Consider the following 13,455-nt stretch of genomic DNA (forward strand, 5'->3'; position numbering starts at 1 on the left):
AATGGCTAGGGGACAGCGGGAGAGGCATCGCCGTGCCCGGCGAGGAGCGGGGGCGAGAGGTGTCCCCGAGCCCCGCCGCGCTGCCCGGGCCGCCGCTCCTCGGGCGCTCCCGCCCGCTCGGCTCCCTCGGCGATGGCCATGGGCGGCGGGGCGGCCACGCGGCGCCGGGGGGGCGGAAGGTGCCAGCAGGGCCGCCCGAGGCCCCGCGCCCGCCTCTCCCCGTGGTGACCTTGGGCGGGCGGCGCGGCCCTCCCCGCCGAGCGCCCGCTCCGGCACCCACCCCTCCCGCCCGCCCCTGTATTTCTTCTTTTTTTTTTTTTTTTAATTATTATTTTTTATTTATTTATTTTGGCCGCGGAAAGAGTTTGAGGCGGGGGGGGGGTGGGGGGGCGGAGGGAGGGAGGAGGAGGAGGAGGGAGAGGAGGCCGCCGTCAGAGCGGCCCGGGGACTTTCCCGGAGGGAGGGCGCGGAGGGGACCCGTCCCGGTCCCGGTCCCCGCCCGGGGCGGGAGGCGGCGGCGGCGGGCGGGGTGTGAGGGGAGGGCGGGGGGCGCCGGCCCCGCCGCCGCGGGGGAGACGCGGCTCCCGGCGCTGTGCGCCCGAGCTGCTGCTGCTGCTGGTTACGCCAGCCCCGCCGCCTGCCTCTCCGCTCTCCTCGCCTCTGATTCTGCGCACAGCCAGCCCCAAAGCCTGTCATTCTGCAAAACACAGTTTACTCAACAGAGAGAGCGAGTGGGGGAGCGGGAGAGGTGGAGAGAGGGAGACGGCGCGGAGGAGCCCAGTCCCGCACCCCAGCATGGCTTCGGGGGACCTTTACGAGGTACCGGGGGCCGCGGGCGGGCGGGCGGCGGGGGGGGCGCCGGCCGGGGCGCCGCCGAGGGCAGCGGGGGCGCGTTCGGAGCCGCTCCGCCGAGCCCTCGTAGTTGCCGAAGAGCGGAGGAAATCGCCGAGGGAAGGGCTGGGGTGGGGGAAAAGGGCTGGCGTGTGTGCCCGGGGGGGCAGGGAGGGATGGAGCGGCTCCCCTCCCTTCCCGCTGCCTCTCTCTTTCTCTTTCTCTCTCTACTTTCCATCGGGCTTGATCTTAGCAGGCCTTGCAAGAGGGAAGGAGGAAGGAGTGAAGGAGAGCGAGAGTTAGCGGTAGGATGGGGAGGCGATCGCGGTGTGATGAGCCCGGAGAGTGGAGAAAGTCCAGGTAAAGTCATAGGCGCTCTGGACGTGCTGAATGTGCAGATTAGTGCGAAAAAATGCGCCTTAGCGCTGCCGGGAGGCGCAGGGATGGAGGCGGCTCTGCGCCCGCTGTGCAAAGTGCAGGAGCCGGCGCCAGGTTGCTTCACCTCCTGCCCGGGGTGCTGCGGGGGTGGCGGGGGCGACGGCCGGGCCGGGCCCCGGCTCCCCGCGGGCCGCAAAGTTTGGCGGGGGCCCCGCTCCGGGCGGCCCGGGGTGCGAGGTGGGGCGGGCGGCGGCCCCCGGCCCCGCAGCCCGGCGTGCGCTGCCCCCCGGCCGCGGCGGCGGCGGCGACAGCGGCGGGGCAGCATCGGGCGACGGCCGCCGGGTCGGGAGCAGGCAGGGAAAAAGGAGCCGGCGGGCAGTGGGCGAGACCCAGCCGAATTTTGACCTCCGGCCCCCAGTTCCAATGCCCCAACTGAGAACGAGTCTAGCCACTCTTGCCACGCCAGAGAAGAAGAAGGGAGAAAGCTGAAATGAAAAATAAGACAGACCGGACATGGGTGTTTGAAATATCCAGTTCCAATAAGTGGAACCGGGGTGGAAGTGTTAAAAACACCAAACATGACTGGATGTCCTACACTTCGTGGTCTGGAGCACCTCCTCAGGCTCCACATTTCCTGGTGAAATGGCCGTTTGCATTGAGGTTCTCTGGAGTGCACAGTTTAGTAGCTTGTACAGAAAACATTACCTTCCAGTTGGAGCTGTGTGCCAGTGATAGGTACTGCTCAACCATCACAGTGCGCTTGGGTGTAAAACTGCTGCTGTGGTTGGTTGGACATAGTTGGACTTATTCTCTGTTTGATGATCTTGATGATCAGCTGTAGGGTCTCAAGTGCAAGAAGTGCAGGATCTGACAGGTTTCACATAGATAGTTTTCACTTTGTCATTGTCTTTCAAAGTCTTTAGCAGAGGTCACAGCTAAGGGATGACATTGCTCTATTAGGATGGTATTTTACTGTGTGACACAGACCTCCTCTGAAGTGAATAGCACTTAAACTCTCCTACGTGGTGTTAAAAATTATCAGAAGTACATGATGATCTGAATAGTGTCACTGACCTCCACTTCCCCCCCCCCCCATTTTGCAGTATCTGTCATTTAATTTGTCATTTTAAGGATATTGTAAGTCAGCTGTATTGCTGTTGTGACTCCAAAATAGCCAGTGGGAGTTCTGTGAAGAACAACTTTGACCCAAAAAAGTTAGCAATACAATTTTAGGATTAGTAGTTTCTGGGGTGCATAGAAGACTTTTGCCTGGTGTTGTCTACGTTTTTTTTTACACATTTGGATTAGTTCTAGAAAGAAATGAAGCTAGTATGTCTTAGGCTAATGGTGGCCATGCTGGTTTAGCTCTGACTCATCACTAAAAAATTCTGCTGTTTTATGATCCTTGTGTTGTAGGATGATGACATTTGGTAGTTGGATGTGGGCAGTGTCACCGTGTGACATCCAAGTGAGGTTGCTCAGCTGGTCACGTGGTGTGCTCTGTGAGGGAGCCGACCAACACCCCAGTTTGCAGGCAGTATCTTTGCAGGGATCTGCATGGAGGAATGAATTTTTGGTACTGTGGTTCAAAGCCTCTGAATCACTTCCTTTCTTTGTTACTCCACTCGACATACTTTTGCTTATCGTTGTACAATATGGAAGAATTGTCTCCACCAGAACAGGTAGGTGGAAGAAGTGTGGCTGTTCCTTTCTTCTTGTGTGAGGTGTCTGGAAAATGACCTCAGCTGGTCATAGTGTAAAATCTTCATCTGCATGTTGGACACATGGCAAAAATGTGTGCAGGGCTTCAGTTATCAATCCATTTCCATTTTGCATCTTCACTGGGAAGTTCTCCATGACAGAGGTCAGAAGAAATGTCTAGAAAGCTGAAGAGTTTGAATATCTAATAGGTAGCAACTGTGTAGATGGTAGTGGCTTCATTTAAAAGATTACTCAGTTTTGCCTCCCTACTTTTTCCCCTTCCCAAAAAGCAGCTGCATCCAAGGGATTTATTAGAAAGAAGCTCTTAGAGGTGGGATGTCCCACATCAGTTTGCAAGTGAGATGAAGTGCTTTGTGCCCTCAGAGCAGTCCAAGTTCTTGAAGAAGAAAATGTTATGTGGATCACAAGATAACCATTAAACAGTTTCAGGATTTTACCTTGAAATAATTTGGGACTGTGGGTGTAAATAAACAATTTGGATCTTATAGTGACATTCCAAAGGTATAGTGCACTCTTGATTCCCCTTTCACTCGTTACTAATATCCGAATCCTTCAAGGATTCTTACTGAACTTCATCAAGGAAGACCAATAATTAACTCTGCAATTTGGAGAATGTAATACTGGCTGAAAAATTACTTTTAAAGCCAGTCATGACATAAAAGCCCTAATAAAGCACATGAGAAAAGCGCAGTGTGTATATTGCCTGTATGAACTCATCATTCTTTGGTGGTACCCAAAAAACTTTTATAAATTTTGAAGTTTTGGAAATAGATGTGCATATTTATCCTGTCAGTTTATTCATTTTCTACTGTCATGTTATTTTAAAAGGCTTTTCAACCTTTTAAACTTAAAGATAAATTCAATTACTGCCTTTATATTGAAGCAAAATAAGATCACAGACAAAATAACCTCAGTGTTTGGTTAGGTGGGTGCCTTTTTCCAGTTAGAAATGGCTTTTAATCATCTGTAATGCTTCCTATTACATTTAGGTTAGGCGTGTGAAACAGGCACCAATTTATTCTAGAAGCAAAAGAACAACCATTAGGAGTTCTGTGTTTCCTGATAGTCAGTTCTAGACCTGTGTGGTAGAACCAAGACACTTTACAGCTAATTAGTCCATTTTATGGTAAAATGTAGGTGTTCGTTTTGATGTTTTTAATTACATTTTTTCCTTTAACAGTGAAGAATGTTGTGTATGTTTTAGTGTAATTCTCAGGCTGTATGAAACATTGCCTTTGCTTGACTTCCATGTGCTTATGGTTTCAAGCTTTTAAGAGTGGGTGAAAGTGTCATGGAATATTCCTTTTTTTCCCTTCCTTTTCCTCTTAAGAGGTAACCTGTTAAAGAGCTATGGTGCATGTTTCCTTAGAAATAATAATCTGAAAATAAAAAACTGACAAAAAGGATCTTCAGAGTAGCCTTCAGTAAGGCTGCCCTGGTTTGCCTTGTGTTTTACAATACACTCTTGGATGCATGGAAAGGAAATACTCGTTCATTTCAGAAACAGACAGAAAGGGAAGTGTATTTACTTTTAAATACCAACTTTGTTGATTTCACGTTAGAGTTTTCAGAAACTTGAAGTAACATTTTTCACTTTTCATGTACAATATCATGTACATTACCTGAACCCAGACTGTTATCTCACAGACTCTGGTATTTTAAGTCTGTGAGATGGCTGTAGAGGGGAAAAAAATTCCATATGAACTGTGCTCCTAACTTTTTTCAAGTCCAGAGCATCCTTTTTACTGCAATAAAAACCTCCTTTACTGATGGATATGTGAACCAGTTATCAGTTACAGAGATGCTCTTTAAATTCGTCTCAGTGATTTTTTTAATTTAATATTTGGGGGGGGGTGGTATGCAATGAACACCATTAGACTGTCAGGGGTGATGAAGCTGAAATCTAAAGTGGTATTTTACCATTGTGGCAGATTGTATTACACCTTTGAAAGAGATCTAAAGATTACACCCAGTTCTCTGAAGGGGACTTAACATCTACACATTTCTGGATCACAATAATAAAACCAGTCTTCAAAGCTCAATAGTTATTGCAAGGGAAGAATAACATTTTTTAAAATGGCATCTTCTCACTGAAATGATGCAGTGCCCATGGCTAGGAGCATGTCCACCACAGTGACACATTTCAATTCAATCTTAGTCTGTTTAATCAGCAGTGTAAGAATGAGCTGCAGTTTATTTCAGCTCACATGATCCACTAGAAAGATAACATACTTCCAGATAATTGCAACATTTCCCATTTATACCTTCACTCAGGTACCAGCTAAGTCAAAACTTGAAGATAATAATGGCACTGTTTGGGCTGCTGAATCCCTGTGACATGTGGAGACATGCAGATGGGAAAGAACAGGGTTGAACTTTTGGATAGAAGGTTTGGCTTGAGATGCAGGGTTTAGAAGATCATCTTTGCTTTACAAGGAAATGCAAGTTTTTGAGTGTTCTTTCCATCTTGCATCTCTTTCAATGGAGTCACTTTTTAGCAGAAATACATACTCCAACCTGCTTACTGAACTGAAAAGCAGAAATCTATTTTTTAAGTATGTCACATGCGTATTTTCTAAGACAGAGGTGACTTGGAAGAAGATGGAAGAATTTTAGTAGAGGTTATTATTTCTCAAATCAACCTCTGTATTGATACAACTGCTTTGTGATGAAGGAACAGGACTGACTTCACAAGCAGAAAACAGTGGCTTGATACTGGATTTGGGGAACATAGAACAGTTAAGCACCTACTCCTTCTACACTGGCAAGCCGTGGATGCAGTGCTCATTTCAGTAATACTGAGCTGGCACTCACAAGCTCTAAGATTTGGTTGTCTGTAAGTAACACCTTTTCAATTTTTTTAGTGGAAAAGCTTTACTAACAACTATTTTGAAGAATCAGCTATTTATCAATACGTTATCACTGATCTGTTCTCAGAATCAGAGTTTAGAAGACAACTGTCCTCAAAATCAAGTAACCTCTGAGCAGTAGTAACTTCAGTAGGTAGAAATCCATAAATTTTGTTGCCTGATGAAAATTTTCAGGACTCTGTTCCAAATATGGTGTGATTTGCAGTGCAGACTGTATTCCTCAATCCTAAACTGGGCAATCATCTGAGGTATAAATTGAGGTAGAAAGATGGTAACAAAGAGTTAACCAGAGGTCCCCTCTGCCCATGTCATGGGACTTCTCTAAATTAAAGTTACCAAGCAAGGTTCAAGAGCAGACCTGGATAACTCTGGCAATATTCATTGTCTTACTAAGAAATTCCAGTTTAGAGCTGCATATGGAACATTGCAATGCCCATGACTGTCTTGTTTACCTACATCATCGCTGTTACCACAAGCCCAACTTCCTCATTACACTGTAAATTGCTGAGCATATTTTGGGACACCCAAAACCAATTGATTTCTTGTTACAATCCTGATAAAGTGTTTTATCTGGCTCATGTGTGCGTGCTTCAGGGTACAAGTCTTAAGTGTGCTGTTGCTTGGGAGGGACACTGAAATACACCCTTGTCACTCTTAAAAGTCTGAATATTTGAAGTGAAGGTACCACCAAAGCCACCAAACTGAAGGCTTCCTTCCCTTCAGTGTCCAGGTTCAGGGCCCATAACTATCCAGTGCCCATAACTATCCAAAGATGAAAATTGAATCATTTTTTATAATACTTCCTGAATGACAAATACAGTGCTTTATTTTGGGCTGGTCTTTGATTGAATATTAAAATCCAGCAATAAACTCATTGCTTAGTAATTGCTTCTGAAAGTTAAAATATTTTGAGAGAGACAGCTCAAATAATGGCAAAATTTGAATGTGGTCTAATATTGAAGGAAATGGGCTAATTATTTTCTTAAAATCAATGGAGTGATTGTGATGGCCAGCTATGTTGTAAATAGCATTTCTTTGTCCATTCATTTGACTTCTAGCATTAGTACAGTTTCTTGGCTCTGTACATTTTCATCAGTGCAATCCCTTTTTGTTGTTCCTTCTAATCCATATATTTTTCATATGGTTTTTGCAGCACATTTTATGGCACTGGCAAAAAAATATTACATAGTTAACTGTTTCTTGTATTCAAACTATTAGAACAATATAATTAAAGTCAAATGTTTGTAATGTACATTCATGCAAATATAAATATTTTGGTTTTGACAAAAGGAAATTCATCCTTTCTGCCTGTTGAATTACAATGCCACACTCTTTGTTTACTACTAAAACTTTACATTGGTAATATTGCAACACTAAAAGGAAATACACTTGAGTTTGTTTTCTTCTATTACACAGAGCAAATGTAGATTACAGTACTATTTCAATACTATCTCCTTGCGAGTCCTGATATAAAATATTGCTGAAAATCTACTAAGTCTCTAAAGACTTTAACAAGAAATTGATATGATTGACCTGTGTAGAAAAGAATAATTCTTCCCATGCCTCACCAAAAAGAGGAATTAGGCTGACTCTTGCAAAATGGTAAAGGGTAGTATGAGCAGGATACTACAGCAAAACAGTGAAACCATCATTTAAAACATCTGTCAGAAAGACACTTCTGTCTGAAAATAGCAGTTCCCCTACTTGAGCTTTCCTACAGGTCTCATAGAATATCCACAAAATTTGCACCCCATTCCTTCAGAGGAGCAAGCCAGAAACAATGAGGATATTTTCTTCCTTCAATGCATTTATTTAGATTTTGTTGGTGTTTGGTGAAATCATCTTATATTAATGAGCATATTTATATATGCTCATACCAAATGGATTAAGAAGAAATACGAGGGACTGCACTGTGCTAAGTCTGATCACCATTGCATACAGATTAGTAGCACCTGTCAAAAGAAATAGAATTAGCAGAGGCATGTGAACATGTCTTGGTTTGGACAAAAGGTAACATTTGTTCATCACACATCTTAGGGTCAATATTTAGAAAAGAATTACTCTGGCTGGTGTAAATGGTTTTTCAAAAAACCTTTTTCTAAGATCCCACAGGAGCAGCTGGTAACAAAACCAAACTATGGTCCAGAAGGTTTAGTCATGTCTTAGACCACCTGGTTGACAGAGAGGTGTCTATGAATAGAGGTTTCAGACACTGGTATTGGGACCTGTGTTTTATAACAGAGCCATCAATTACTTGAAAATAATCACATTTACTCCTGATATTATTATTATTATTATTATTATTATTATTATTATTATTATTATTATTGTCAAGACAAAAGTTGGCAGTGAAGAGCTGAATGACAGCAGCTAAAATTCAGTGCTTACAAATGCAAGCTAATGATCAAAGGAAAAATAATCCTGACTATACATGCATAAAAATGAGCCCTGAAGAAGATGTTACTATTCTGGAGAAATCTTGGAATCATCATGGAAGGTTTCTGGGTGTGTCCACATTAGTATTTTAATTTGGATCACGTGCATGCTTTTGAAGTGAATCTCCCTGTGATCCCCAGTTACCATACCTCTGCTTGCATCACAGCACTGTCTTGGAGAGCAGTGACCACACTCCCTTCCAATGAAACCAAACCAGAAAATGTGTTTCAGCTCCTCATGGGTGTCCTGTCCTTGGGACCAGACTTCTGGCAAACAGAATTTTGCATGTTATTAAAAAAGCAACTGAGAATGAAAGAGAATATGATCATCCTTGTGTCCCTGGGGAACATGGTGCTTCCACCTCTGCAGTAGTGCACGCACTGCCAGGAGACACAGAACTAGAAGGGATGTGGAGAAGGGCCACCAGGGCATGGAGTGGCTGGCACTGAAATGACACCTTATGAATACTTTCTGGCTGGGTAAAGAAGTGATTGAATGGTATAGAAAAGACAGATGGGGATGTTCAGTTAAGTCAGAGATGAATGCTGTTTCTCATTGCACAAGAAAAAGATATGCAGCAAAGGAAATAATTAGACAAGTGATGGAGACAAGGGAAGTACTTTACAGTATTTAAATCTTGGAACTCTTTGCCATGGGATGTTGTGGAAATCAGAATTGTAAAAGGTTTCAAAGAATGGTAAAACAGGTTCTTGGCAGATTGATCCCTTTATACTTTTCAGCACAAACCAATCTTTAAACTGCTAATCATGAGAAGCTGTGAGGGCAGAGCAAGGGCAGTACTTGCTCATAGATGCTGTTTCCTAAGCATCCAATACTAATTTCTGTTTGAATATACAACACGTTGAGCTAAGTGGACCTTTAGTCTGACCTCGTATGGCAGTTCTTAGCTTTGTACTTACTACAGTCATTAAACAAACATAGTTATTGACTAAGGTGTTGATACGGTCTGCAGAGATCACAAACACACTTACAAGCTGTATCCCAGTATTCTAATTCCTAACCCTTGTGAATTAATATCTTTGCAAAGCAAAAGACAAAACAGAATAGTGGGTTTGGTTTCTGCTTTAGAGCCCTCACAGTCTAGATTTAGAATCATAGAACCATTAGGTTTGGAAAAGTCTTCTAAGACCATTAAGTCCAACCATTAACCCGGCACTACCATCTTCACCTCTAAGTTGTGATCCCAAGTAGCTTTTGAACACTTCCAAAAATGGTGATTCCACCACTGCCCAGGGCAGCTTATTCCAGACTTCTAACAAGTGGCAGTGCGTGGTACAAGCCAACAAAAGAGAGGAAGAAAGGAGGTGATAAAGTAACATTGAATCAAACTTACATAATAAAAATGAAGTTTTGGCTCTTTGTTGTAGCTCTGCTTAATAACTGGGCCTAAAGGGTTAAAGATAAGCTAGAAAACATTCCAGTAAACGCATGGCATGAGGCAAATGATTGAGTCAGTGTTACTGGAAAGTTACATTAATGGAATAATATGTTTCTGATGAACAAAACAAGGTTTCTCCTATGAGAAAAGCATTTCAGCATCTAAAAGGGTTTATCCACAGCTTTCCCACATTTATGGTTTTGGATGGGATTCATAGATTTCCTTAATACTGTACAGAACTGTCAGTCTGCCTTACCTCAATATACATCAAAAAGCCACTAACTTTTAATTAACTTTTAACAAACCCATCAAGTGGTTATTCTGTTGTTAGGGTGTTCTTCCCAGAAATGGTGATTATTAATATACTGATATATAAACAGTCTCATTTCTAACTGACCAGCCTGACCTGTCAAATTCTTTCACACATATACAATGAACTTTTTTATGACGTCACTTGGCAGTCACTGCAACAAAGGAAAGAGCATTGCTCATGTATCTTATTATTCTTAGTAATATGAGAGATCTTAAAATAAAGTGTGACGTTGCATGATTTTTTAAAAGACTACTTTGTTAAATTTGTTTGACTCTGCTAATGGACTTGCCTTTAAATGTTACGCAGTTGAAATTTGCTCTCATGTTTTTCATCTTTTGGGGAAGGGACAATTTTGCAAAATATGAAATGACATTAATGCACCTAATGAATTTGTCTTCCAGAAATCTTTTGTGATAAGTTTCAGGTATTTTAGCATAGGAAATCTGACAGGAAAGGTGCTGGAGAAATGCTGGGTTCACATGGAAGGAAAAGGCACAGTAATGCTTACAGGGCTTGTAAATGGGTTCTGAGAGAAACTGCAAAGATGTTGATCACAAAGTGTTTTGGTGATTAATGCAAGGGAGGAATAGCAGACTGCAAATGGGAATGCATGAATTTAGGATGACACAACACGGGAAGACCTTTGTTGATGTGAAGTGACTGAATTTATCTCTACGTAAGCAGAGGAAGTAGGAAACTTAGGTTCAGCAATGGTGCAACATAGCAAAGTTTCAAACAAAATAGGAATGTGACTCACATATTAAAAGCTACACAGGGAGGAAGAGGGAAACTTTAGATCCCAAATTAAGTACCAGGAATAAGAGGGAAAACTACATTTATGTTCAAAAATGACTTCACATGATTTCAGGGGAAATAACCTGAAAGTTCTTGAAGGAATGATAAATACTGGCTGAGGAGGGGCAAGAACTTTGTGATTTGTCTGCAGTAACTGGAAGCAAGAGTTTGTAATAGAGTCCAGGTGCATAAACTCAAGCTTTCCACAATCTGAAAATTATCAAAGTTGAGAAAAAACTTGAGCTATTGTGTTCAGTAAATACTAGCACTGGTTCATCATTTTCTACTGTGCTGACAAGTCAGAACCAATGTACTGTACTACAACAGTGAGAAAGGACATGGTAGAGATGATGAAGAACTTGACAAGTGTTGCATTCATGTGGTCACTATTACAGACCTTGTGCTGCTGTTTGCTGCAGATTAATATATGGTGGTATGCAGTGTTTGTACAGTCAGCAAAATGCATCATGGTATGGAAACAGTGATTAAAGCGACAGGAAACTGAAAGAAGCAATGAAAAAGAAATTATTTCTGGGGTTGTGTTTTTGTGTGTGGTTTTTAGGGTATTTTGTTTGTTTCATTTTTTAAAGTGGAAATGCAAAATGATCACTTTTCTGTCTTTGTGTATAAAAACAGTGTGAGGTAGGTAATTAAATAGACAGTTCAGGTAGCAAAATTCAATAAGAGTGAATGTTCCTCTAACTTACCTTTATGGTCTGTTAATGTCTTATATGCAGTAGAAGTCCTAATCATCTGTGCCCTGATGATACATGGTAGGTGTAACAGAAACACCAGGGAAAGATGTGCTTGATAATCTGTTTTTACATGTACCAATGAAATAGCTTCTCTTTCACCCTACACACAAAGAAACCCTCAGGTTTCTAAGAAAAGGAAAAGGGTGAGGCCCTTGGCCAGCTTTTATGGCCTTCCCAGTGCTGCATTTTATTTGCCTCATGGTGTCAGGAATGGTGGTCATTAATTAACTGTGGGAAATGTGGGTCTCTCAGAGGAAAATATTTGAGTATCAGTGTGCTGAGCAACACCTTCAGAGCCCATGTGATATCAGCTCCTTCCTCTACTTTTTGCTGGTTTAGGACCTTCTGCAGCATTCTGCACACAATAGTGATGTGTTAGTGCTTTTAGGAAGCTGAAGTGTAAATACACCATCAGAACACACAGCAAGCAGGCTGCTTGTGTGGCCTGGTGGAAACTCAGGAGCATCAGAGAGCTGTGCTCCTCCCCTGTCCTCACTCAGCATTTGGAGGCCATTGGAAGGAGACTTTTCACCAGCAGCAAATGACTTCCATTGCTTTTCCTATGCATTGCATCAGATGATGGGTTAAAGCAGGAGTGCCAAGGTGGCCTTGTCATCTCTCCCTGCTGACTAAGGCTTGTGTGAACAGTCTGTTGTATGGCATTTATCAAATGGATCAAGATAATAAAAATTACAAGCTCCAAGGAAGACACCCCTTTTTTTTCATTGTACACATCCCATGTTTTGTATTATTATTCTCATCAATCTTTTGTTACACTGAGAATGTGCTTTCATTGAAGAGCAGCATGGCTCAACATGTGGACTACCAGTTATAGTTCATAATCTCCTATGAGCTGCCTCCTGCTGCCTCAGGAAGCATTGAGAAATTGCCAGAATTGATGGAAGACTGTTCTTTCTCCTAGCTGAATAGCATCTCCCCAGATTTGTCATGGGCACCACAAAGGATGACAGATCTTTTTCCTGCATTGTTTTACCATGCTGTGCTTTGGCTTTCTGACATGCCATCGCTTTCAGTATTTCTAGCGAGTGCCTGTCGGAAGTGTATCAGGTATTGCAGTGGCACAGGGTGACCAGGAATAAAAGTCACTTACTGACAAGCTGCTGTGGGCTGTGATTCAAATTGTTCTGCAACTGTGCTGCTGTTAGGTTTTGTGCTTCATCCACTCATGTCAAACACCACTGACAACCTGCTCTGTTTAGAAGAAAGGCAGGTCTCCTTTTAACATGAACTGAACCTTCTATTTGTACCATGAATGATGCCATTTCCTCCCCTGCTATTAACTGCTACTCTTGTAGCCTATTTAGTTTACAGGGGGAAAAAGGTCTTGCTTATTGATCAATAAGAGATGTAGTTTACATATAGTTTTTATTTTGGATATGCAGGTTGCTGGTATATCTTAGCTTACACAACCCTTGAATTTCTGCAGTCCATTTGAAGATATGTCTCCAAAGGACAGTTGACAAACCAAGGACAATATTTTTTAAAGTTTTTTTTTTATCCCCAAGCTACAAGGCAGAATTCCTTTAGTTGACTGAAATAAATTCTGCTTTAATATAACACTTCTCTAAGATGTCCAGATTCCCTTATTAATTCTAGGATTTTGTGGAGCTCAGAACAGCTTTAACATAACTTTTCCTAAACATCTTTCTTACTTCATGTCCATCTGCTGTTGCTCCTGTTACCAAAAGGCAGCCATTCCACAATAACAAGCATCTTAAAAGTTGCAGTGTAATGGCAGTTGATCTTTCCAAGTGCTGGGTTAGACACCGAGGATGTTTAGTGCTGAGAAATCACCAAGGTATGTTTTGGATGTACATTTAAATACATACACTTTCTCAGGCATTGAGGGGATATCTGGGGATTGCCTACAGATATTTAGTAGTTGATATATCACTTATTCAAGATTTGGAAAGTACTTGAGAAGTAAGCCTCAGG

The 13,455-nt window shown here is 42.6% G+C and overlaps 1 protein-coding gene across 1 annotated transcript in view; it reads left to right on the forward strand.

Moving 5' to 3' along the window:
- The first annotated feature begins 511 nt into the window (after window positions 1–511).
- Window positions 512–13,455, forward strand: part of CDYL2 (chromodomain Y like 2) — a 60,212-nt gene continuing 47,268 nt past the window's right edge. The window contains exon 1 of the mRNA XM_059857404.1: window positions 512–819. Within this exon, the coding sequence (XP_059713387.1) occupies window positions 796–819 (24 nt within the window). The 5' untranslated portion in view covers window positions 512–795. The remainder of the gene's footprint in view (window positions 820–13,455) is intronic.

Source organism: Haemorhous mexicanus, chromosome 12, assembly GCF_027477595.1.
Source record: "Haemorhous mexicanus isolate bHaeMex1 chromosome 12, bHaeMex1.pri, whole genome shotgun sequence".
NCBI classification, from domain to species: Eukaryota; Metazoa; Chordata; class Aves; order Passeriformes; family Fringillidae; genus Haemorhous; species Haemorhous mexicanus.